This window comes from Strigops habroptila, chromosome W, assembly GCF_004027225.2.
Source record: "Strigops habroptila isolate Jane chromosome W, bStrHab1.2.pri, whole genome shotgun sequence".
In the NCBI taxonomy this organism is placed as follows: domain Eukaryota; kingdom Metazoa; phylum Chordata; class Aves; order Psittaciformes; family Psittacidae; genus Strigops; species Strigops habroptila.
This window is the reverse complement of record NC_044301.2, coordinates 35,221,282-35,246,200: the sequence shown is the minus strand read 5'-3', so window position 1 is coordinate 35,246,200 and position 24,919 is coordinate 35,221,282. Positions and strand designations below refer to the sequence as shown.

Below are 24,919 nucleotides of genomic sequence, written 5' to 3'. Positions count from 1 at the left end.
ACAGCATTTGTTCCGAATTTTAAAAATATGACTCTTAGAAACTCTGTACTTCTCAGAGTAAATACCTCTTGCATTTCCACTTAGTTCTTTCTTTGGTAAAGTTCCAAACCCAGTAGCTGCCACATGCTCAGAGGAGTTCAAGGTTTGTGATGTCGCTCAGGGATGTCTGAGGGGGTTTCTAGGCCCCCGGCATGCTTGGGCTGTGTGTGTGGCACCGGCCAGGATTTGCAAGCAGGAGTGGCCTTGCAGTTTGTGTGGCAGTTCATGCAGGAAGGGCTGCACAGTCTGCCAGTTATCAGGATGCTGCCCGCTCTACTCACCAGCAGGCTTAGGCTGCAGCCCCAACAGTCACCCCAACTAATTGGTGACTGTGCAAGCCTACCCAGAAGCTTGATGTCTTCAGGGAACTAGAATTAAAAGGATTACATCTTTCAAAAGAATTACCATTTTATAAGTAAGTAAGTAAGTGGTCTGTTTTTCTGAGAACTATAAGGAGACTGTGACCTGCTGAAAGAAAATGGTGTCTACTTGCCATAACTGCAAGGCCGAGGCTGAAACCCAAGCATAAGCACTAGATTACCTATGCTCATGTCTCCATCCAAGGACTGAAATAGATGTCTGGACCTTGGGTTGCATGGTACTACAACACCTAGAAGTCTCCCTAGCACCTCAAGGCAGCTGTGCATGTCATAGCTGCAAGTGTGCCCAGCTGGAAGAATTCCTTTCCTGTGCCTAGAAAAAGGGAAATATTGCACCCATTTTTACAAAGGGTAGAATGGAGAACGCTGGGAACTATTGGCCTGTCAGCCTCACCGCTGTGCCTGGGAAGATCATGGAACAGATCCTTCTAGGAGCCATGCTAAGGCACATGGAGGACAAGGAGGTGATTTGAGACAGCTAGCATGGCTTCACCAAGAGCATGTTTTGACTGGACAACCTAGTGTCCTTCTACAGTGGGTTCACTACATCAGTGGATAAGGGAAGAACTACAGATATCATCTACTGGGACTTCTGTAAGGCCTTTGACATGGTCCCCCACAACATCCTTCTCTAAATTGCGGAGATTTGGATTTGATGGATTAACTGTTTGGTGGATGAGAAATTGGTTGGACAGTCACATCCAGAGGGTAGTGGTCAACGGATCAATGTCCAGATGGAGATCAGTGACAAGTTGTGTCCCTCAGGAGTCTGTATTGGGACCAGTACTGTTTAATATCATCAATGACATGAACAGTGGGATCAAGTACACCCTCAGCAAGTTTGCAATGACACCAAGCTGAGTGGTGCAGTCGACATGCTGGAGGGAGGGAATGCCATCCAGAGGGACTTTGACAAGCTCAAGAAGTGAGCCTGTGCAAACCTCATGAAGTTTGACAAGGCCAAGTGCAAGGTCCTGCACCTCGGTCGGGGCAATCCCCCATATCAGTAGAGACTGAGGGATGAATGGATTGAGAACAGCCCTGAGCAGAAGGACTTGGGGGTTTTGGGTGACGAGAAGCTCCCCATGACCCGGCAGTGTGCACTTGCACCCCAGAAACCACCTGTGTCCTGGGCTGCATCCCCAGCAGTGTGACCAGCAGGTCAAGGGAGGGGATTCTACTGTGCTCTGGGGAGACTCCCCCCCTGAAGTCCTGCATCCAGCTCCAGGGGCAACAACACAAGAGGGATGTTGGAGCAAGTCCAGAGGAGGCCACAGAGATGCTCCAAGGGCTGGAGCACCTCTGCTATGGAGAAAGGATGAGAGCTGGGCTTGTTCGGCCTGAGGAGGCTCCGGGGAGACCTTATTGTGACCTTTCAATATATAAAGGAGGCTTCTAAGAAAGATGGGGGCAGACTTTTTACTAAGCGTGGCAGTGTGCTCCCCCCCCCAAGCCTGACCTTTATTTCAAGTAAATAATCAAGTGCACCTTGCCATCAAATTTTGTTAAATCGCTGTCACATATACTAACAAACTTTGTTAAATTGCTGTTTTATATCAATAAACATACTGCTACTTCTGTCTTACCAGTGAAGTGTGTCATTCCATCCACAACAAAGTGGTGTAATTGTCAGGATGGGTCCCAAATTCTCAGAGCAATGGGCTTGTGACAATTGGAATAATTGGGAAGTTGTTGAAAAGTGCTTAAAGGCCATTAGGGGGGACACAAAAGATGGAAAAGAAAAAGTGTTATCTGGAAGATGCTAGGTACCTGTTAGAACCTGCGTGTCAAGAAAGGGGGAATAGACAAAAGAAGGAACAGGACCTGGAGAAGGAAATAGTGGGTAGGAAGATGACTGAATTGTTGCTGTCTTTAAAAACTGAGAAGCTGCAAAAACAATTACAGGAAGAAAAGGAGAAAAGTCAAAATTTGGGAGAAAAGGTTGAAATTATGCTTCTACAGGCCACCCCCACTGCCTTAGTATTGTACAGATTAGGAAACTAATAGTATCACCTGAAGATTGGGGTGATGGTATCTGGAGTGATCCTGATGATAGTGAACCAGAAGAGGACTATCCTTTGTTCCCCACAAATCCTCCTGTTCAACATCTTTGTCAGTGACATGGACATTAAAATTAAACACCTGTTCATTTGGCTTTCTAGAAGGTGGGCTTAAAGGTTAACCTTGGCTGGCTGCCAGGTGTCCACCAAGCTGCTCTATCACTCCCCCTCGTCAGTGGGACAAGGGAGAGAAATGTTGTGGTTTAACCCCAGCTGATAACTCAGTACCATGCAGCTGCTGGCTGACCCACCCCCTTCCCCCTCCCCCCTCCCCAGCAGAATGGGGAGGAGAATCAAAAGAATGTAAATCCCACAGGTTGAGATAAGAACAATTTAATAACTAAAGTACAATATACTACTACTACTACTAATTGTGATAAGGGAAATAACAAGGGGAGAGAATATAAAACTAAAAGGGGAAGGAAAAAAAATAAACACAAGTGATGCACTATACAATTGCTCACCACTCGTTGACTGATATCCAGCCTGACCCAAGCAGTGATCAGTCCCTTCTAGGTAACTCCCCCCAGTTACTATACCAAGCATGATGTGCTGTGGTATGGAATACCCCTTTGACTAGTTCAGGTCAGGTGTCCTGTCCCTGCTCCCTCCCAGCTTCTGGTGCCTCTCCTCACTGGCAGAGCATGAGAGACTGAAAAGTCCTTGATCAGGGCAAGTGCTACTTAGCAAGGACTAAAACATTGGTGTTATCAGCATTGCTCTCAGACTAAAGCCAAAACACAGCACTACACCAGCTACTAGGAAGAAAAATAACTGTCCCAGTTGAAACCATGACAATTAATTGTAACTCAAAAAACTCTAACTCAAAAATTGTAACTAAAAAACTCCCTATACTCATACTAGACCAGAAGCTATCCAATATCCTCCATATTCTTCAAATATTTTTAATACTTCATTTATCCCACAGTCAGTAATTACGCATCTTCCCATAGCTTCTCAAGATTGCCTCTCCTTTTATTTCAACCAATTTCTACTTCCCTTCTTTACATTTTTGTTCCATCATATTTGAAAAGTCATAGCAGTGAGTGTAATGGATGGGAACCTAGCTGAGAGTTGATTCCCTCTCATGACTGAGAGACATAACAAAGTATGTTTTTGTCAAAGTGTATTTGGGAGAGTATATATGTTTATGTTCATCATGACTGTTGGAAAGAGGCAGGAAAACATAGGTGTACAGCTGTTCTATGACCTTCATACTTGGCTGCACTGGGGTGCCTGGCCAGCGCTCTTGGCATGGACAACAGTGAGATCATGAGAAAATGCACGGCCCCACTAGTAAACAATTATTAGAGATCTGGCATAAAGCCGGTTGTTTTTCTAAGAGTATAAAAGCAGGACCCTCTTGTAGCTGAATCCAAAGCCTCAGCTAAGGGCGGATGCACAACGCAGCAATTTTCCCAATTCCCTGAGATGCCTGGCATCAGCTGCAATGGGGTTTCCCAGCTTGAAGTGTGGGCCTGGATGATGATTTGGTGGTGACTGGTGATATATTTCTTCTTAATCTCTGCTCTCTCTATGCAGTAATGATTTGCTGCATTCTTAATTTTCCTCTGCACTTTACTTATATATATATGATTTGCTTTATTCTACTTATTTACTATATATAGATATATACCCAATTTGCATTAGTGTGCTTGTTTGCTTTAGTGTGCTTATTCACTTTAGTGTGCTTGTTTAATAAATCGTGAATATTATACAGCTAGTGTGTGGTCACTTAGTTGTGTACCATGCCTGTCAGCAGAACAGTTAGGCAAGGTTCCTGACAACTGAGAAAAGGAAAACATAACCCCCATTTTCAAGAAGGGGAAGGTGGAAGACCCAGGGAACTACAGACCAGTCAGCCTCACCTCTGTGCCTGGCAAAATCTTGGAGCAGATTCTCCTGGAAAGCATGCTAAGGCACATGAAAAAGAACAAGGTGGTTGGTGACAGCCAACATAGCTTCACTAAGGGGAAATCCTGCCTTACCAATTTGGTTGCCTTCTATGATGGGGCTACAGAACTGGTAGATAGGGGCAAAGCAGTTGACTTTGTCTACTTGGACTTGTGCAGAGCGTTTGACACTGTCCTGCATGACATCCTTGTCTCTAAATTGGAGAGACATAAATTTGATGGATGGACTGCCTGGTGGATAAAGAATTGGCTGGATGGCCGCACACAGAGAGTTGTGATCAATGGCTCAATGTCCGACCAGAGATGGGTAATGAGTGATATCACTCAGCGGTCAGTGTTGGGACCAATCCTGTTCAACATCTTTGTCGGCAACATGGACAGTGAGATTCAGCACATCCTCAGCAAGTTTGCCAATGACACTAAGCTATATGGTTCGGTTGATACGTTGGAGGGAAGGGATGCCATCCAGAGGGACCTGGACATGCTTGAGAGGTGGGCCAATGCCAACCTCATGAAGTTCAACCAAGCCAAGTCCAGGTCCTACACCTGGGTCAGGGCAATCCCGGGCACAGCTACAAGCTACAGGTTGGGTGGAGAAGAGATTCAGAGCAGCCCTGCAGAGAAGGACTTGGGGGTGTTGGTCAATGAGAACCTGAACGTGAGCCAACAGTGTGCGCTCGCAGCCCAGAAAGCCAACTGTATCCTGGGCTGCACCAAAAGAAGCGTGACCAGGAGGTCAAAGAGGTGATTCTGCCCCTCTGCTCTTGTGAGACCCCACTGGAAGTACTGTGTACAGTTCTGGTGTCCCCAACATAAGAAGGACATGGAGCAGTTGGAGCAAGTGAGAGGAGGGCTAGAGCACCTCCCATACAAAGACAGGCTAAGAAAATTGGGGCTGTTCAGCCTGGAGAAGAGAAGGCTGCTTGGAGACCTCATAGCAGCCTTCCAGTATCTGAAGGGGGCCTACAAGGATGCTGGGGAGGGACTCTTCATCAGGGACTGTAGAGATAAGACAAGGGGCAGTGGCTTCAAACTTAAACAGGGGAGATTTAGGTTGGATATAATTCTTTACTGTGAGCGTAGTGAGTCACTGGAACAGGCTGCCCAAGGAAGTTGTGAATGCTCCATCCCTGACAGTATTCAAGGTCAGGTTGGATAGGGCCTTGAGCAACCTTGGTCTAGTGGGAGGTGTCCCTGCCCATGGCAGGGGGGTTGGAACTAGGTGGTCTTAACGTCCTTTCCAATCCTAACCATTCTATGATGCTATGATTCTATGATTCATTATATACTCCTTATAAAGGAGGGAAAAATTGGCAAAACACTGCAAGGGTCTGACTCTATAAAACAGTTAACCAGGTGAAGATACTATCACGTATACTCAGTGCCACTGAAGTTAATAACAGCACAAATAAAGTGCTCCACCTATAGCTGAGGTCAGCCTGCTGACCAGGAACTGAGGGATCTATTGGGTATGCATTGATAACCACTGCATATTCAATGGGTAGCCAAAACTCAGACAAGTTTCATGGCCTGGTGAAAACGTGTGGGTCTTCCCATCTATTCTATATCCTGTACTGATACAGAAGATGGCACTCATATTTCTTCTTTTTATCAATCACTCCCTGAAGACCTAATTCATGTATAGAGAAGTCAGAGGGCACATTTACTATCTATCATCTACCTGGTCCATATATTCTGCTAGTCTGCATAGATTGCATAGTTTCAATAGACTGCTTCTTAGTGGAGTCTTATCAGAAAAACTCTGATAGGTGATTTAGAGAGGTACCCAGTGCAGTTTCTTTTGCCAGTATATAAACAGCCTCTTCATTTACCAATGCCACCAGCTCTGTACTTTTTCAATATTTTCATTAAAGATTCACATATTTAAGTGCTTTGCAAGATCCAAAATAAAATGTTCAACATGACAATAAAAATTCTTTAAATAATTACCTTATTTTTTCAAGAATACAAATGGCTCACAAGTTTGGGGTTTTTTCCTTATTTTATTTTTTCTAATACATTAATTAGGCACTGGCTTACTCTTAATGATTCTCAACTGCTTATTTTCTTTTAATATCATCAGAATAATATGTAAAGATATACCTATTTTCCAGGAGAATTTAAAATATGGCAATTGAACCAGTTTCTCAAGATAGCAATAGCTTCAGTTTTAATAACCTCACAACTTGGTGCCATCAGCAGACTGATGCAGTCCTGAGGGAGGTGAGACAGGCAAAGAGTACAGTCAGGACCCTGAATTTTAGGAAAGCCAACTTCCAGCTCTTTAAGGAGTTAGACAATAGGACCCCCTGGGAAACTGCTCTCGGGGACAAGGGAGCTGAACAGAGCTGGCAGATCTTTAAGGACACTTTCCATAGAGCACAAGAACGTGTGATTCCCAGGTGTAAGAAATCGGCTAAGGAAGGCAAGAGGCTGGCATGGCTGAGTCGAGACCTGCTGGTCAAACTAAAGGGCAAGAAGGAAATGCACAGGCAGTGGAAGCAGGGACAGGTATCCTGGTTGTGCAGAGATGGGGTCAGGAAGGCCAAGGCACAGCTGGAGCTGAAATTGGCAAGGGATGCAAAGAATAACAAGAAGGGCTTCTACAGGCATGTCAGTGTGACAAGGAAGGTCAAAGAAAGTGTGTCCCCCCTGATGAGCAAGACTGGTAAACTGGTAAAAATGGACAAGGAGAAGGCTGAGGTACTCAACAACTCTTTTGCCTCAGGTGGCAGGCTCTCTCCCCACGCCTCTTGAGTGGATGAACTGCAAGGTGGGAACTGGGGGAAGCAAAGTCCCTCCCACTGTAAGTGAAGATCAGGTTTGTGACCGTTTGAGGAACCTGAACATACATAAGTCTATGGGACTTGATGAGATCCATCCCAGAGTCCTGAGGGAATTGGCTGATGTAGTTGACAAGCTACTCTCCATGATAATTGAGAAGTCATGGTGGTCAGGTGAGGACCCTGGTGACTGGAACAAGGACAATATCACACCCATTTTTAAAAAGGGTAGGAAGGAGGATCCTGAGAACTACCAACCTGTCAGCCTCACCTCTGTGCCTGGGAAGATCATGGAACAGATCCTTCTAGGAGCCATGCTAAGGCACGGGTATGTGATTTGAGACAGCCAGCACAGCTTTGCCAAGGGCAAGTCCGGCCTCACCAACCTAGCAGCCTTCTATGATGGAGTTACTACATCAGTGGACAAAGGAAGGGCTACGGATGTTGTCTATCTGGACTTCCGTAAAGCTTTTGACACAGTCCCCCACAACATCCTTCTCTCTAAACTGAAGAGATATGGATTTGATGGGCGGACTGTTCAGTGGATGAAGAATTGGCTGGATGGTTGCATCCAGAGGTTAGTGGTCAATGGCTCAATGTCTGGATGGACACCAGTGACAAGTGGCGTCCCTCAGGGGTCTGTATTGGGACCAGTACTGTTTAATATCTTCACCAATGACACAGTGGGATTGAGTGTGCTGTCAGCAAGTTTGCAGATGACATGAAGCTGAGTGGTGGAGTTGACATGCCCGAGGGACTTGGACAAGCTTGAGAGGTGGACACATGCGAACCTCATGAGGTTCAATGGGGCCAAGTGCAGGGTCCTGCACCTGGGTCAGGGCAACCCCCAGCATCAATACAGGCTGGGGGATGAAGGGATTGAGAGTACCCCTGAGGAGAAGGACTTGGGAGTACTGGTGGATGAAAGATTGGACATGAGCAGGCAATGTGCACTTGCAGCCCAGAAGGCCAATTGTATCTTGGGCTGCATCCAAAGGAGCATGGCCAGCAGGTCAAGGGAGGTGACTCTGCCCCTCTGCTCTGGTGAGACCCCACCCAGAGTACTGCATCCAGCTCTGCACTCCTCAGTACAGGAAAGATATGGACCTGTTGGAGAGGGTCCAGAGAAGGGCCACAAAAATGATCAGAAGGATGGAACACCTCTCCTATGAGGAAAGGCTGAGAGAGTTGGGGTTGTGCAGCCTGGAGAAGAGAAGGCTCCGGGAAGACCTTATTGCGGCCTTTCAGTTCTTAAAAGGGGCCTATAAGAAAGATGGGGAGAGACTTTTTAGCAGGGCCTGTTGAAATAGGACATGAGGTGATGGTTTTAAACTAAAAGAGGGAGATTCAGGCTGGATGTGAGGAAAAAAATTTTACAATGAGGGTGGTGAGAGACTGGAACAGGTTGCCCAGAGAGGTGGTGGATGCGCCATCCCTGGAGAAATTCAAGGCCGGATGTGAGGAAAAAAATTTTACAATGAGGGTGGTGAGAGACTGGAACAGGTTGCCCAGAGAGGTGGTGGATGTGCCATCCCTGGAGACATTCAAGGCCAGGCTGGATGTGTGTCCTGGGTTCAGCTGTAACAGTTATTTTTCTCCTTAGTAGCTGGTGCAGTGCTGTGTTTTCGACTTTAGTCTAACAATTCTGATAACACACCAATGTTTTAGTTGATGCTAAGTAATGCTTACCCTGATCAAGGACTTTTCAGTCTCTCATGCTCTGCCAGTGATGAGGGGCACAAGAAGCCAGGAGGAAGCAGAGACAGGACACCTGCCCCAAACTAGCCAAAGGGTTATTCCATACCACAGCATGTCATGATCAGTATATAAACTGGGGGGAGTCACCTGGAAGGACAGATTGCTGCTTGGGTCAGGCTGGGTATTGGTCCGCGGGTGGTGAGCAATTGTATTGTGTATCACTCGTGTTTGTTGTTTTCTTTTTCCCTCGCTTTTTAGTTTTATACTCTCTCCCTTATCATTATTATTATTGGTGGTAGTAGTAGTAGTTTTGCATTATACTTTAGTTAGTGGACTGTACTTATCTCAACCCGTGGGATTTACATTCTTTTGATTCACATCCCCATTCCGCCAGGAGCAGGGGGGAAGAAGGGGGGGAGTGAGTGAACGGCTGCGTGGTTCTGAGTTACCGGCTGGGTTTAAACCACGACAGTCCTTTGTGGGCACAAAAGGATGATATAACAACAGATCTGACCAAAGTGTGTCAAAACATATATGTGATAAGCATTCATTGTTTTGGATTAATAGTCACTTGTCACAATGTTGATTTATTTGCTCTTGGAGTTGTTGTACTTGGTCTCAGAGTTTCATTATGCCACACCTTACTTGCAGCCAGCATTTGCTGTTTTAGTGTTTATCGGCTTTGGGGCCTGGGCTAAGGTTCTCATTTCGTTGCACTTTATGGTAATGACTTGTAATACAATAAAATCATTGATCATTAATCTGATCTAGTATGTATTCTCAGTGTGGCCACCACCTCTAAACTTTGGGAGGCATGTAATGGGAATTTTTAACAATTACACATCTTTTTTTCCCCCTCGGAGGGTCAAGCTGTGAAGGAGACTTCCTCTCACTCCCTCTGCTCCCCCACCAGGCTATTTACAGAAGTATTTGAGAATTCTAAAGGTTTTGAATATCCTTTTAGTGCCCTTGAAACCAGCCTGCTCCTTTTGCTGGAAACCAGTGTGTTGCTGCATGCTTCATGTGTTTTACCTATGGTCATACCACCCTAAGAATGCCCAATCTCATCTGATTTTGGAAGCTAAGCAAGGTCAGGCTCAGGTCTTGTCTAAGGTTAAACAAATATCTAAGAATACCGCCAAGAGATCTTCCCCGAGGCTGGAGAGTCATGAGTGGTGGGTGTGTGGGATAGTATGAGCAAGTACCTAGGCCAGTGGGCCCCTCCAGTGCTTTGGAACTTCACCCCTGAACAAGTGCAAAATCTGGAAAAACTAGTAAAACACTTAGAAAAGGTGTGCTGTCATCCTGGCAATATGAGAGAGGGATAAATCACCACAGTATGCTGGGGTTTGGCCTACGCCTACAAAGCCCTGCTCTGTAAGGAGCAGGAAAAAGATGTCTCTGGATCTGATGGCAAAGCTGACAGCTGCCAAAGACAACACAGCTGCTCCATCCCAAGCAACAAGCACAGCAGCTACCCCAATCCCAGAGACAAGCACAGCAGCTACTCCAACTCTGACAACAGACACTGCAGCCACTCCAACCCCAGTAATAGACACTGCAGCTGACCAAAACTGTGCAAAGCATTTGACACTGTCCCACATGACATCCTTGTCTCTAAATTGGAGAGACATTGATTCGATGGATGGACCACTGGGTGGATAAAGAATTGGCTGGATGGCCGCACACAAAGAGTTGTGGTGAACGGCTCAATGTTCAGTTGGAAAGCAGTAACAAGTGGTGTTCCTCAGGGATCAGTGTTGGGACCGATCTTGTTCAACATCTTTGTCAGTGACCTGGACAGTGGGATTGAGTGCACTCTCAGCAAGTTTGCCGATGACACCAAGCTGTGTGGTTCGGTTGATACACTGGAGGGAAGGGATGCCATCCAGAGGGACTATCATAAGCCAGATGCCGGGAATGCACCCATAGATCCAGATGAAGTCAAATGTACACGACCCATGTGGCAGAAATTTACACAGAGTGCACCATCATCATATGCCAACTCATTGGCATTGATGAGCTGGAGGGAAGCAGCAGCACCAATAGTGGATGAAGTGAGTTGTCAGCTCCGAGAGTTTGAAGACAATCTTGCTCCTTCCATCATTTCAGCTGTGGAAAACCTCCTGACCCAGGAGTTCAAACAAATGAGAGATGATCTATCCAGCTCCCCACATTTACAAACCCACATCTCAGCTATTAACAGAAGGTGTACTACTGCTCAAGAGTGAAGATATAGGAGGTACACACCACAGTGCATCCTATGGTTTTACCTGCAGGATCACGGAGAAGACATGAGAAAGTGGGACCACAACAATATGGTTCTGGGAAACCTGATCTAGTTGAAGATGTCCCTGCTCATTGTGGGGGGTTGGACTAGATGACCTTTGAAGGTCCCTTCCAACCCAAACTATTCTATGATTCTATGATTCTATGATTCTATGACTGCATAAAGTCTACTTCCCTGGCAGAAGCACAATGCAGGGTTCGCCCTGAGCAGTCCATTTTCCATCCCAGTGAAACCAATTCCTGAGGCAAAAGTGGGAGGAGCGCCAGGGCATACCTGGGTTCTCTCCTTTCTATGGTGTCAAGACACAAAAGGAGCCCTCCTTGGGCCACCAGTTCTGCAAAGCCAATATGTACTATTTGGTGGTCTGTGTAACCACTCTTGTAACCAGTCATTTATAGATGCTTCCCTAATCTTGTATTTCTATTTCTATTTATTTTCCCTTGTATGCTTTTTAACAGGGGTCTTATCCAAAAGCAAAAATTTGGTGGTGGTGGTGTGTTGTGATCACAGTAATCTACTTGCTACATTAAATGCCCATGTTTCATAGAATCATAGAATAGTTTTGTTTGGAATGGACCTTAAAGATCATCTAGTTCCAACTCCTCTGCCATGGGCAGGAACACCTTCCACTAGACCAGGTTGCTCCAAGCCCCATCCAACCTGGCCTTGAACATTTCCAGGGATGGGACAGCCACAGCTTCTCTGCGCAAACTCTTCCACTGTCTCACCACTCTCATATTGGAGAATTTGTTCCTAAGATCTCATTTCAATCTCCTATCTTTCAATTTAAAGCCATTCCCCCTTGTCCTGTTACTGCATGCCCTTGTAAAAAGACCCTCTCCTGCTTTCTTGTCTTTCTCAATAAAGGTGAAAGACCTGAAACCTGTCAGATGTTAAAAATGAAAAAAGAAGCATTTGGAAAAAAGTCTTCAACACCACAAAAATGCATCGATCTGTTTTACTCTCTGAACATAAAATACATAATTTTATAAACACCAGATTTATTAAAACGCCTGCTCAAAAAGGAAAACTTATTGCCACCATTTGTTTTCAGCCATAATCCCAATATACCTATTTTAATAGAAGGTAGATATTGAAGCTGCATTACTTCTATGATCAATGGATCTTACTGTCATATATGTTATATAAGATGCCCATCTTGAAATTATCACAGGGAAATTTACCCAGGAGCTTGATACAAACAGAAGTGGCAGGATCAGGAGCTTTTCTACTTCTAATTTAGTGTAAATATGCAGAAATTGCCATTATAATTTATCACCCTACTCCCTACCTAACTTGTACCAAATGCTACAAGACATAAAAAAAAAAGAAAATAGATATGAAGTACAGCTAATAAATATGTACTGAATATGTACGGTCTACCAATTAAATCAATGGTAACAAAAACTCTTATAATGAAAACTGCAATACATAAATCCACTTAAAGCAATGGAAAACTATTGACCATATGTTATTATATTTATAAGAAACAACGTAGAAATCTATGCACAAGCAAAATGCTTTAGGAGACTAGCCACCATCACAATTACACATTGGCAAGTAACTTCATTAAGAAGAAAATATCAGAGCTTCAGGTTTGTTATTAGAAGTGGTCCAATTGAACATGTCCCAAGACAGTCAAGAAGATGTGATATCCTAACATTCAATGAAAGACTCTATTGAGATTTTGAAGCTGAGAATGGCATCAGGGTGGAATTGTTTTTCCGTATTTTATTACATGGTTCTTCATTCTACCTACTGAGGATGAAAGCCTTCCATTCTTTTCCCATGGAATGAGAGACCATGGAATGGTGCAAGTAAGCCTAAATACTTTAAAAGTTAACAAATAAAGATTTCTGTTATGATTACCATGAGTTTGGGGATTAATTCCAACAAACTTAATCTCATGTCCAGCGAATAAATTTTGAAACACTCACCATGATTCCAGTCAATAAACAGACTCCTTTCCCACAGTATGTATTAGGTACCATGTCACCATATCCAATGGATAGAAATGTTATTGAAATCAACCACATTGCTCCAAGGAAGTTGCTTGTAACATCCTGTTGATCATGGTACCTGAAAAAAAAAAAAAAAAAAAAGGAACATGATTTCTTTATAATGAAAAGTTCCATTAAATTTTTGTGCTGTCCGAAAGAAATCTCACTCACTGGTGTGTGATGGAACAACCATGGCTAACAGCCAAACACCCGCCCAGCCTCTCACATCTCTCTGCTCAGCAAGATGGGGGGACACACAATGAAATAGTTTTGTGTAATGAGAAACAAAAATAAAAACTAAAAACACACCTCCCCCCCAACCCCCCATTTGCCAGGCTCAACTTCACCCCTTCACTCCCAACTCTTCTACATGTCCCCCCAAGCATCACAGAGGGGATGGGGGTTACAGGCAGTATACATGTACTAGGCCTGGCTAGGATACGGTTAATTTTCTTCAAAGCAGCTCATATAGTGCTGTGTTTTGGATTTTTTATCAAAACAGTACTGCTAACACACTAATATTCCAGCTACTGCTGAACAGTGTTTGCACAGGATCAAGCCATCTCTCTTTCTCACTCTGTCCTCCTAGTGAATAGACTGGGGGAGGAAGGGTTGCGCAATAGGCTAGGAGGGAACTGGGCAGATGACCTGACCCAACCAAAGAGCTATTCCATGACATATAACGTCATGCTCAGCAATAAAAGGGAAAAGAAGGGGCTTTAGGGGGTTTGCCCTCTTTTGCTCAGGAACTGGCTGGGCATCAGTCTATCCAGAGGAGGTGGCGAGTGACAACTTTTGTGTCACTGGAGTTCTCTTCCCTCTTCTTCCACTTAGCATTCTGTCATGGTTTAAGCCCAGCTGGTAACTAAGTACCACGCAGCCACTCACTCACCTCCCCCACACCTTCCCCCTCCCCAGGAGGCATTCAGAGAAGAATCGAAATTATGTAAAACCCACAGGTTGAGATAAGAACACTATAATAGTTAATATATCAATCCCCTTGGCAGTGGAGTGCAGGCCACAGTTTGCTTCCACCTGGAGGGGCATCCAGTACACTTGGAATCGACTGCCCCAGGGGTGGAAACACGGCCCTACCATCTGCCATGGACTGATCCAGACTACACTGGAACACGGGGAATCTCCAGAACACCTGCAATACATTGATGACATCATCATGTGGGGCAATGGAGCAGAAGAAGTTTCTGAGAAAGAGAAGAAATTATTCCGAATCCTTCTGAAACCTGATTTTGATCAACAAGATAACAGCAATGTCTCCACCAACTAATAAGAAAGAAACATGAGCTTTCTTAGGCCGTGTTTCCACCCCTGGGGCAGTCGATTCCAAGTGTACTGGATGCCCCTCCAGGTGAAAGCAAAATGTGGCCTGCACTCTGCTGCCAAAGGGATTGAGAAAAATCCATTGGCAATATCAATTGCAGCATCCCACTTGGCTGCCTTTGACTCCAGTTCATAGTTAAAATGCAAGCTGTTATGGTCAGGTTACTTTTGGAAGTTATTCATTGCATTACTTCTCAGTTTGTTATGGCGAAAAATAGCTTATCTTATTGGGGGGGAAGAGAGAGAAAACAGAGGCATTCAGAGAAGAGGCATTCAGAGAAGAATCAAAATTATGTAAAACCCACAGGTCGAGATAAGAACACTACAACAGTTAAAATAAAACATAATATACTACTGCTACTACTAATAATAATAAAAAAGGAAATAGCAAGGAGAGACAGAGATATAAAACTAAAAGGGGAAAGGAAAGCAAAAAAAAAACCACAACCCCAACTGAATACCAGCAGTGATGCACAATACAATCACTGACCACCCACCAACCAATACCCAGCCTGACCTGAGCAGCACTCTGGCCCTTCCAGGTAACTCCCCCAGTTTATATGCTATATATATATGTAAATACACAAAGATATCATTCCCTTCGTCTATGGACCATCCCTACAAAAGTTCGTTGAGTTCATTCAGTGCATGACTCACGGCTCCATCTGTCATAACAGTCTCTCAGGGCAGGAAAGATGGATGGTATACAGTGTGGGAATATCACATGCTGAAGCCAGTACCGATTCAATCACCACTGCACTTGTCCAGTTTTTCTTTGCCTGAAGCAGGCATAATCCAGACTGTTTTCCCCAGCAGACTCTTTACATGTACTACAGGAACTTTATCCCCCTCTACGGTACGTAAGAGTTCTGATTGGGCTGGACCAGCCCTATTGGCAAATCCCCTAGTGTTGACCAACCAGGTAGCCTTTGCTAAATGTGTATCCCAATATTTGAAAGTCCCACCACCCATTGCTCTCAGTGTAGTTTGGAACAGTCCACTGTACCATTCGATTTTCCCAGAGGCTGGGGAAAAATAGGATGTGATATACCCACTCAATACCATGCTCTTTGGCCCAAGTGTCTATAACGTTATTCTGGAAATGAGTCCTAATGTCTGACTCAATTCTTTCTGGGGTGCCATGTCACCACAAGACTTATTTCTCAAGGACCAGGATAGTGTTCCGGGCAGTGGCGTGGGGCACAGCATATGTTTCCAGCCATCCAGTGGTTGCTTCCACCATGGTAAGCACTTGGTGCTTGCCTTGGCGGGTTGGTGGGAGTGTGATAGAGTCGATCTGCCAGGCCTCCCCATATTTGTAATTCATCCATCATCCTCCATACCAGAAAGGCTTTAACCTCTTGGCTTGCTTAATTGCAGCACATGTTTTGCATTCATGAATAACCCGGGCAATAGCATCCATGGTCAAGTCCATCCCTCGATCATGAGCCCATCTATATGTTGCATCTCTGCCTTGATGGCCTGAGGTGTCATGGGCCCACCAGGCTAAAAATAATTCACCCTTATGTTGCCAATCTAAATCCACCTGAGCCACTTGAATCTTAGCAGCTTTATCCACTTGCTGGTTGTTCTGGTGTTCCTCAGTGGTCTGACTCTTGGGTACATGAGCACCTAGGTGGCATACCTTCACCACCAGGTTCTGCACCCGGGCAGCAATCTCTTGCCACAATGCAGCAGCCCAGATGGGTTTACTTCTGCGTTGCCAGTTGCTCTGCTTCCATTGCTGCAACCACCCCCACAGGGCATTTGCCACCATCCATGAGTCAGTAGAGAGATAAAGTACTCGCCATTTTCCTCATTCAGCAATGTCCAAGGCCAGCTGGATGGCTTTTACCTCTGTAAACTGACTCGACTCACATTCTCCTTCAGCAGTTTCATCAACTTGTCGCAGGGGACTCCATACAGCTGCTTTCCATCTCTGATGCTTTCCCACAGTACGGCAGGACCCATCAGTTAACAAGGCATATGGCTTCTCACTTTCTGGGAGTTTATTATACAACGGGGCCTCTCCAACACGTGTTACTGCCTCCTCTTGGTGACATTCTGAAATCTTTGCCTTCTGGCCCATCCATAATCACTTCTAAGATTCCTGGATGACTGGGATTTCCTATTTGAGCTCGTTGTGTGTTCAGTCCAACCCACTTACTCTGTGTAGCATCGGCTGCATGATGTGTAGAGGAGACCTTCCCTTTGAATATCCAGCCCAGCACGGGCAACCAGGGTGCCAGGAGGAGCTGTGCTTCAGTGCCAATCACTTCTGAAGCAGCTCAAACCCCTTCATAGGCTGCCAGTATCTCTTTTTCAGTTGGAGTTTAGTAGGCCTTGGATCCTCTGTATCCCCGACTCCCAAAGCTGAGGGGTCAACCTCGAATCTCCCCTGGAGCTTTCTGCCAGAGGCTCCAGGTAGGACCATTCTCTCTGGCTGCGGACAGGTCCAAGGGCTACTGCATGAACTATCTCCCATTTAATTTGTTCAAAGGCTTGTCATTGCTCAGTGCCCCATTTGAAATATTTCTTCTTCCAGGTCACTTCATAGAGAGGGCTTATTATCAGACTGTAATTTGGTCCACAATGTACGCTACAGCCATCAAGCCATCAAGGGGCAGAACCCATTTCTACTTCCGGAGTGACTGGGGGATCCCAACAGTAGATTGGTACTTAGTTGCTGGCTAGGTTTAAATCATTTAAAATGTGCATTCTCCAAAAACCCTCAATGCCTAAGAAAGCTTGTGTTTCTTTCTTATTAGTTGGTGGAGACATTGCTGTTATCTTGTTGATCACATCCATAGGGATCTGACAATGTCCATCTTGACTTTCTTTTTTTAAAAAAACTGGATCCCCTGTGGGGGGCCCTTGACCTTACTTTGTTTTAGGGCAAAATCAGCTTTCAGAAGGATTTGGAATAATTTCTTCTCTTTCTCAAAAACTTCTGCTCCATTGCCCCACATGATGATGTCATTAATGTATTGCAGGTGTTCTGGAGCTTCCCCCTCTTCCAGTCTGGATCAGTCCACGGCAGATGGTAGGGCCGTGTTTCCACCCCTGGGGTAGTCGATTCCAAGTGTACTGGACGCCCCTCCAGGTGGAAGCAAACTGTGGCCTGCACTCTGCTGACAAAGGGATTGAGAAAAATGCGTTGGCAATATCACTTGTGGCATCCCACTTGGCTGCCTTTGACTCCAGTTGCGATTGAAGTTCTAGCACGTCTGGTATGGCAGCACTCAGTGGTGCTGTGACTTCATTTAGGCCACGATAGTCTACTGTTAGTCTCCACTCTCCATTAGACTTTCGCACTGGCCATACGGGGCTTTTAAAGGGTGAGCAGGTCCTGCTGATCACTCCTTGGCTCTCCAGTCTACGGATCAGCTTATGGATGGGAATCAGGGAGTCTCGGTTGGTGCGATATTGCTGCTGGTGCACTGTTGTGGTAGCAATTGGCACTTGCTGTTCTTCAACCTTCAGCAACCCCACAACAGAAGGATCCTCTGAGACACCAGGCAAGGTGGACAGCTGCTTAATTTCCTCTGTTTCCAAGGCAGCTATACCAAAACCCCATCTATACCCCTTTGGGTCTTTGAAGTACCCTCTCCTGAGATAGTCTATGCCAAGGATGCATGGAGCCTCTGGGCCAGTCACAATGGGGTGCTTTTGCCACTCCTTCCCAGTCAGGCTGATTTCAGCCTCCATTACAGTCAGCTCTTGGGATCCTCCTGTCACTCCAGAAATACGAATGGGTTCTGCCCCTTGATTGCTTGATGGCATTAGGGTACACTGTGCACTGGTGTCTACTAGAGCTTTATACTCCTGTGGCTCTGACATTCCAGGCCATCTAATCCATACAGTCCAGTAAACCCGGTTGTCCCTCTCCTCCACCTGGCTATAGGCAGGGCCCCTCTATTCCTGGTCATTGGATGCTCCACATAATTCTTGTAAAAACGGATTAAAAAATGGATCTGCAGGAACTTCCTGGACTGTGTGTGCTGGGCCATGTTATGCTTCCAACAAATACCTGGGTGGTTGAAGTCCCCCAGGAGAACCAGGGCCTGTGACCATGAGGCTATTTCCAGCTGCCCATAGAAAGCCTCATCAACTTCCTCCTCCTGATCAGGTGGCCACCACTGAGTGTTGCTGTACCAAACATGCTAGAACTCCAATAGCAACTGAAGTCGAAGGCTGCCAAGCGGTATGCTACAGCTAATACGCCAGTGCATTTTTCTTGCTTCCTCTGGCAGCAGAGTGCATGCAGGCCACAGTTTGCTTTCATGTGCAGGGGTGTCCAATACACCTGGAATCAACTGCCCCAAGCTTTTCTAGGTGTTGTGGGTTTCTGGAGAACACATATTCTGGAGAACACATATTCACCTTGTGAACCCTCTCTAGCAAATAACCTAAAAGAAGAACCGTTTTGACTGTGACCCTGATCAATGGCAAGCTTTCCCATCCCCCTATTTCTCTCTCCGTCTTTTGCTTTCTCTCACAAATTCTTGCACAGGTGTTTGCGTGTGCTTTCTCTCACTTGCACTCACTTATGCACCCTTGCTCACGTCTTACCTCACACTTTCTCTCATGCTCTTGCCTTTCTTGCTTTCTAGTTCTCTTCCTCTCAATTTTTCGCTCTCCCTCTTGGCTCTCATACTTGCTCTTAATCACTTTCTTGTGCTCTCACTCACTCCTGCTCACTTTCTGGCACTTGCTTTCTCACTTTAACCACTTTCATGCTTGCTTTCTCACATTACTGTGACTGCTACCCCCTGCTCCTGACTGCTGGTAATATGGCAATATGGTTAACACCATTTTATAAGGCAAACAGCCATTCTCTGTGATGTATTAGTCTGCTCTCCCCTCACTATCAGGCCCTGAAGGTCCTGTGAACCAAGTAGACAAATCAGATTTCTTCTTCCCCTCCCTGTTGGCCTCAAGGTTCCTGAGTGCCAGGCCGACTACTCCCCTCCTTACCAGCCTTGAAGGTCCCAGGCACCCGGCCAACCAAATGGTGGTGATGACCCTGTCACAGAACAGGGAAGCATAGCAGCACACAGAGCACTGTCTATAAAATAAAGCAGTCACAGGTCCTAAGTGGGAACTGGGACCGGAACTGCTGCTGGACAGTGAGACCCCGTGACCTCCCGGTGGCCAGGGGTGCCTCCACGATCGTCTGCTTCCTCCAAGGAATGAGTAAGTGACTCGTATTCTTTTATGTGTTTTCGAGTCTAGATTATGATTGTTATATTGATATGGCAAGCCAAGTATTAAGATTTGACCCAATCTGCAGAGGGTCCAGGTGATTAGGAACCGTAAGCTAAGCGGTGCTATTGTTGTGGTTTAAACCCAGTCGGTAACTCAGTACCACGCAGCCGCTCGCTCACCACCCCCTCCCCGGGCAGGATGGGGAGGAGAACCAAAAGAATGTAAAACCCCTGGGTTGAGATAAGAACAGTTTAATAACTAAAGTACAATATGATACTACTACTACTAATCGTGATAAGGGAAATAACAAGGGGAGAGAATATAAAACTAAAAGGGGAAAGGAAAACAACAATAAATGGCAGTGATGCACAATGCAATTGCTCACCGCCCACTGACTGATACCCAGCCCGACCCGAGCAGCGATCACCCCTTCCAGATAACTCCCCCTAGTTTCTATACCAAGCATGACATGCTGTGATATGGAATACCCCTTTTGGCTAGTTTGGGCCAGGTGTCCTGTCTCTGCTCCCTCTTTACAACTTTAACTTCTCTCAGATATTAAAGAAAAAAATCACTAAGCCTTTCTAGGATTACAAAATCCTAGCTTACAAAAGCTTACAAAATATTAAAATCTCTGAGTATGTTTATATAGCATAGATTATTTTAGAAAAAGCACCCAGAAATACAAGTGTATATGACATAGAGCATTGTGATTTTAAAATTACATTAAAGTGTATTTGTATGCTCTCTGTTAAGTTATGTGATAAAAGCTCATCTGCTCACTCGCAAAGGAGCTCAGAGAGGCAACGGCAAGAGGGGGAGTCCAAATAATACCCTGACCATGCTACTCCCAGGCCCATCACAGGGGCCATCAGTTGATCAAAGGCCCATCTGCACAAGACCAGAGGAACACAGGGGCACAAAATGCCAGATGGGAACCCAAACCAAGGACTCCTGAGGAATGAACACCTTCTCCGGGCCCCTCCCAGGGCTGTCCCAGCAGACCCATTGTCCAGGCATGAAACCCATCGAGATAAGTCAATCGGGAGCAGCTTTCCAGATCGCCTTTATGACTAAGGAGGTTGCTGCCTAGGGGTGGGACTTTTCATGAGATGCAGGGAAAACCAGTTTGGGATGGGAATTGCACAGGACTTTTACTATGGCATGTTTAGGGGATGAACCAAAGGCAGGACAAGGGAGTGGGTTAGGTGCTTTGGGGAGGAACAAGTGTGGACAAATAGAAGAGTAAGGGGATAAAAAGGGCCAGTCGCATGTAAATGGTTTGCTAGTCAGTGTGTTTTTTTATGCGTTTTCGAGTCTAGATTATGATTGTTATATTGATATGGCAAGCCAAGTATTAAGATTTGACCCAATCTGCAGAGGGTCCAGGTGATTAGGAACCGTAAGCTAAGCGGTGCTATTGTTGTGGTTTAAACCCAGTCGGTAACTCAGTACCACGCAGCCGCTCGCTCACCACCCCCTCCCCGGGCAGGATGGGGAGGAGAACCAAAAGAATGTAACAGGCACTTGTCTGGCCTGTGCCTGATCAGCACGGTCTGTCCTATCTTCTTATTAAATTCCTTTCTAACTCTTTCCTGGCTAAGGGCTCTCTATTCTGTGTGTATGTGTGTGTACGGAGGTGGGTACGAGTGCAGCAACGGGAGTCAGACCGTGAGATGGAGTGTGGTGCCAGCAACTGGAGTAAATGCAGGTGTGTGAGTGAGTGTGATCGCTAGTGAAGATCAAGCCAGACTAGCTGGGGAAAGAGAGAGCTCGATGAAGAGAAAGCAAGAAACCATGTGAGTGCTAGAGCAAAAAAAATAGAGGAAGGGAGCAAGAAAGTGATTAAGGGAGAGGCAGTGAGATTGAGGGAGGGAGCAAGAGAGAGACAGAGACAGCAAAGGCGAGAATGTGAGTGTGAGACCAAGAGTGAATGAAAAGGCGAGACAGAGGAAAAAGCTAGAGAGAGAGATAGGGTATTTCCAGAAAGGTTCAATTTTATTTCTGCACTGAAATCAGGACACCTTCTTAAACTTTGTTTATACTAGTATAACAAACGGTGATGTTATACCAGTACAGAGCTCATAGGCTGATCAATCAAAACCATTCCTGAATTCAAAAATTGAACATGAATTTACTTGTAGTTATTTTTCTATAAAACAGTGGGTTTATCTCAATGATAAACAATATTTGTTTTTAAGCCTTGTTCTGTATTAAATAAAATCCATTGGTAAAATCCCCATGGGTTTCCATTGAATCCAAATGTGTGAATTGAAACTGAATCTATTGCTGCAACATAAATTGGACAACTATTTCGGATTACTTAAGTTGCGAGCTTTTGGGTCAGGGGCTATCTTTGTTTTATGTTGCACGCTGCTTAGCACGGTGGTATCAGAGAATAACACTTCCGCATAATATATTGCAGTACTACTAAATGTAACAACTGGGGGGGGGGGGGGGGAAGCTAAACACTTCTGAAAGCTCCTGATGCTCAGATAAAGATGAATGCTTGCATGTGCTGATATAGCAGTTTAAGACTAACTATTCAGTTTCAATTGATGCTGAGTGTGCTGACAGCTTGTGCTGAGAAGACTGCCCAGGCAGAGTAATGCCTGAACTCAGCATTGTTTTCTCCTTGGAAATGTGCTGCCTGAAGGCTGAGGTGAGAGTCTGTAGTCTTAATTCACTCGCAGAGGGGAATGCATCTGCCAGGTGGTGGGACCTTAAAATCTACCATTTGGTAGTGTCAATCAATTTTACTCCTTTTAGATCTGTACTAGCACTATGCAAAATGCTATGCCGTGAACATACATCAGGTTGAGTTGGAACGGGCTGGCACTAAGCAGGTGTCTCTGCGCCAGGCTCTCATTTACAGGGTGTGTGTGGCCAATGTGGGACACAGTGCATAAGCATATCTTCTAATGCCAAGCTGAGACAGCAAAAGAGACCAGTCCCTGACCACTAGGAAGAAGGATTAAAAAAAAGTATTTCTTGGGTCCCAGAGTGCCAGCTACCTGACTAGGATGACAGCAGGAACAGGAATAGATGATGATAGTGTTACGGGGCTATAGTCTGTTTTGGAAGCCGATGCAAAACTTGGAGAAGCCAAAGGGCTTTCATTGGCTTCAAGGCCTTTCACGATGGATGCAAAAATGCTTGTGTCCTCTGTGTAGTCATGCAAATCATACCAAGTGTTTGGGATGAGCCTTGGATACAAACTTGAGTGTCAGTTGTAAGGAATTATGTACATGTCTGAAAATATGCTTTGTAATGCTAGGAAATGATTAAGGGACTGGAGCATCTCTCCTATGAGGAAAGGCTGAGAGAGCTGGGACAGTTTAGCCTGGAGAAGAGAAGGTTCAGGGGGGATCTCATCAATGTATATAAACACCTGAAGGGAGGGTGCAAAGAGGATGGAGCCAGGCTCTTTTCAGTGGTGCCCAGTGACAGGACCAGAGGTAATGGGCACAAACAGAAGCACAGGAGGTTCCGTCTGAGCATCAGGAAACACATTTTTACTGTGAAGGTGACTGAGCACTGGAACAAGCTGCCCAGGGAGGTTGTGGAGCCTCCCACCTTGGAGATATTCAAAAGCCATCTGTACATGGTCCTGGACAACCAGCTCTAGGTGGCCCTGCTTTAGCAGGGAGGTTGGACCAGATGACTTCAGGAGGTCCCTTCCAAACTCAACCATTCTGTGATTCTGTGACATTGTGATGCGTGGCAAGAAAAAAACCTGCAACCACTGTTATTGACACATACTGAGTTTATGTGGCAAGGTTTGGGGGGACTGCAGGGGTGGCTTCTGTGAGAAGACGCCAGAAGCTGCCCTCATGTCCGAAAGAGTCAATTCCAGCTGGCTCCAAGACGGACCTGCTGCTGGCCAAAGCTGAGCCAATTGGCAATGTTGGTAGTGCCTCTGTGATAATATATTACAGAAAGGGTAAAAACCACTGCACAACAGCAGCTGGGAGAGGAGTGAGAATACGTGAAAGAAACAGCCCTGCAGACACCAAGATCAGTGAAGAAGGAGAGGGAAGGAGGAGGTAGAAGAGTTAGGAGTGAAGTTGAGCCTGGGAAGAAGGGAGCAGTGGGGGGAAGGTGTTTTTAGATTTGTTCTTATTTCTCATTATCCTACTCTGTGATTAATTTGCAATACATTAAATTAATCTTCCCCAAGTGGAGTGTGTTTTGCCCGTGACTGTAATTGCTGAGTGATCTTCCTGTCCTCATCTTGACCTATGAGCTTTTCATCATATTTTCTCCCACGTCCTGTTGAGGAGGGGGAGTAATAGGGCGGCTTGGTGGGCACCTGGTGTCCTGATCACATCTGTGCGGATCTGGCGACGTCCATCTTCCCAATTTATTCCCAAAAATTGAATCTCCTGTACACGTCCCTTGACTTTACTCCGTTTTCTGGCAAAACCGGCCTTCAGCAGGATTTGGATTATTTTCCGCCCTTTCTCAAAAACTTCTTTCCCTGTATCACCTCACATGGTAATGTCATCAATGTATTGCAGGTGTTCTGGAGCTTGCCCCTGTTCCAGTGCAGTCTGGATCAGTCCATGGCAGATGGTAGGGCTGTGTTTCCACCCCTGGGGCAGTCGATTCCAAGTGTACTGGACGCCCCTCCAAGTAAAAGCAAACTGTGGCCTGCATTCTGCTGCCAAAGGGATTGAGAAAAAAGCATTGGCAATATCACTTGTGGCATCCCACTTGGCTGCCTTTGACTCCATTTCATACCGAAGTTCTAGCATGTCCGGTACGGCAGCACTCAGTGGTGGTGTGACTTCATTCAGGCCACGATAGCCTACTGTTAGTCTCCACTCTCCATTAGACTTTCGCACTGGCCATATGGGGCTATTAAAGGGTGAGCGGGTCCTGCTGATCACTCCTTGGCTCTCCAGTCTGCGGATCAGCTTATGGATGGGAATCAGGGAGTGTCGGTTGGTGCGATATTGCCGCCGGTGCACTCTTTGTGGTCGCGATTGGCACTTGTTGTTCTTCAACCTTCAGCAACCCCACAACAGAAGGATCCTCTGAGAGACCAGGCAAGGTGGACAGCTGCTTCATTTCCTCTGTCTCCAAGGCAGCTACACCAAAAGCCCATCGGTCCCCCTTTGGGTCTTTGAAGTACCCTCTCCTGAGATAGTCTATACCAAGGATGCATGGAGCCCCTGGACCAGTCACAATGGGGCGCTTTTGCCACT

At 45.7% G+C, this 24,919-nt stretch overlaps 1 protein-coding gene across 1 annotated transcript in view; it reads right to left on the bottom strand.

Annotated features, from left to right (window-relative positions):
* Positions 1-24,919, bottom strand: part of LOC115619018 (small conductance calcium-activated potassium channel protein 2-like) — an 85,900-nt gene that overhangs the window by 32,635 nt on the left and 28,346 nt on the right. Inside the window, exon 4 of the mRNA XM_030511033.1 lies at positions 13,101-13,242. Within this exon, the coding sequence (XP_030366893.1) occupies positions 13,101-13,242 (142 nt within the window). The remainder of the gene's footprint in view (positions 1-13,100; positions 13,243-24,919) is intronic.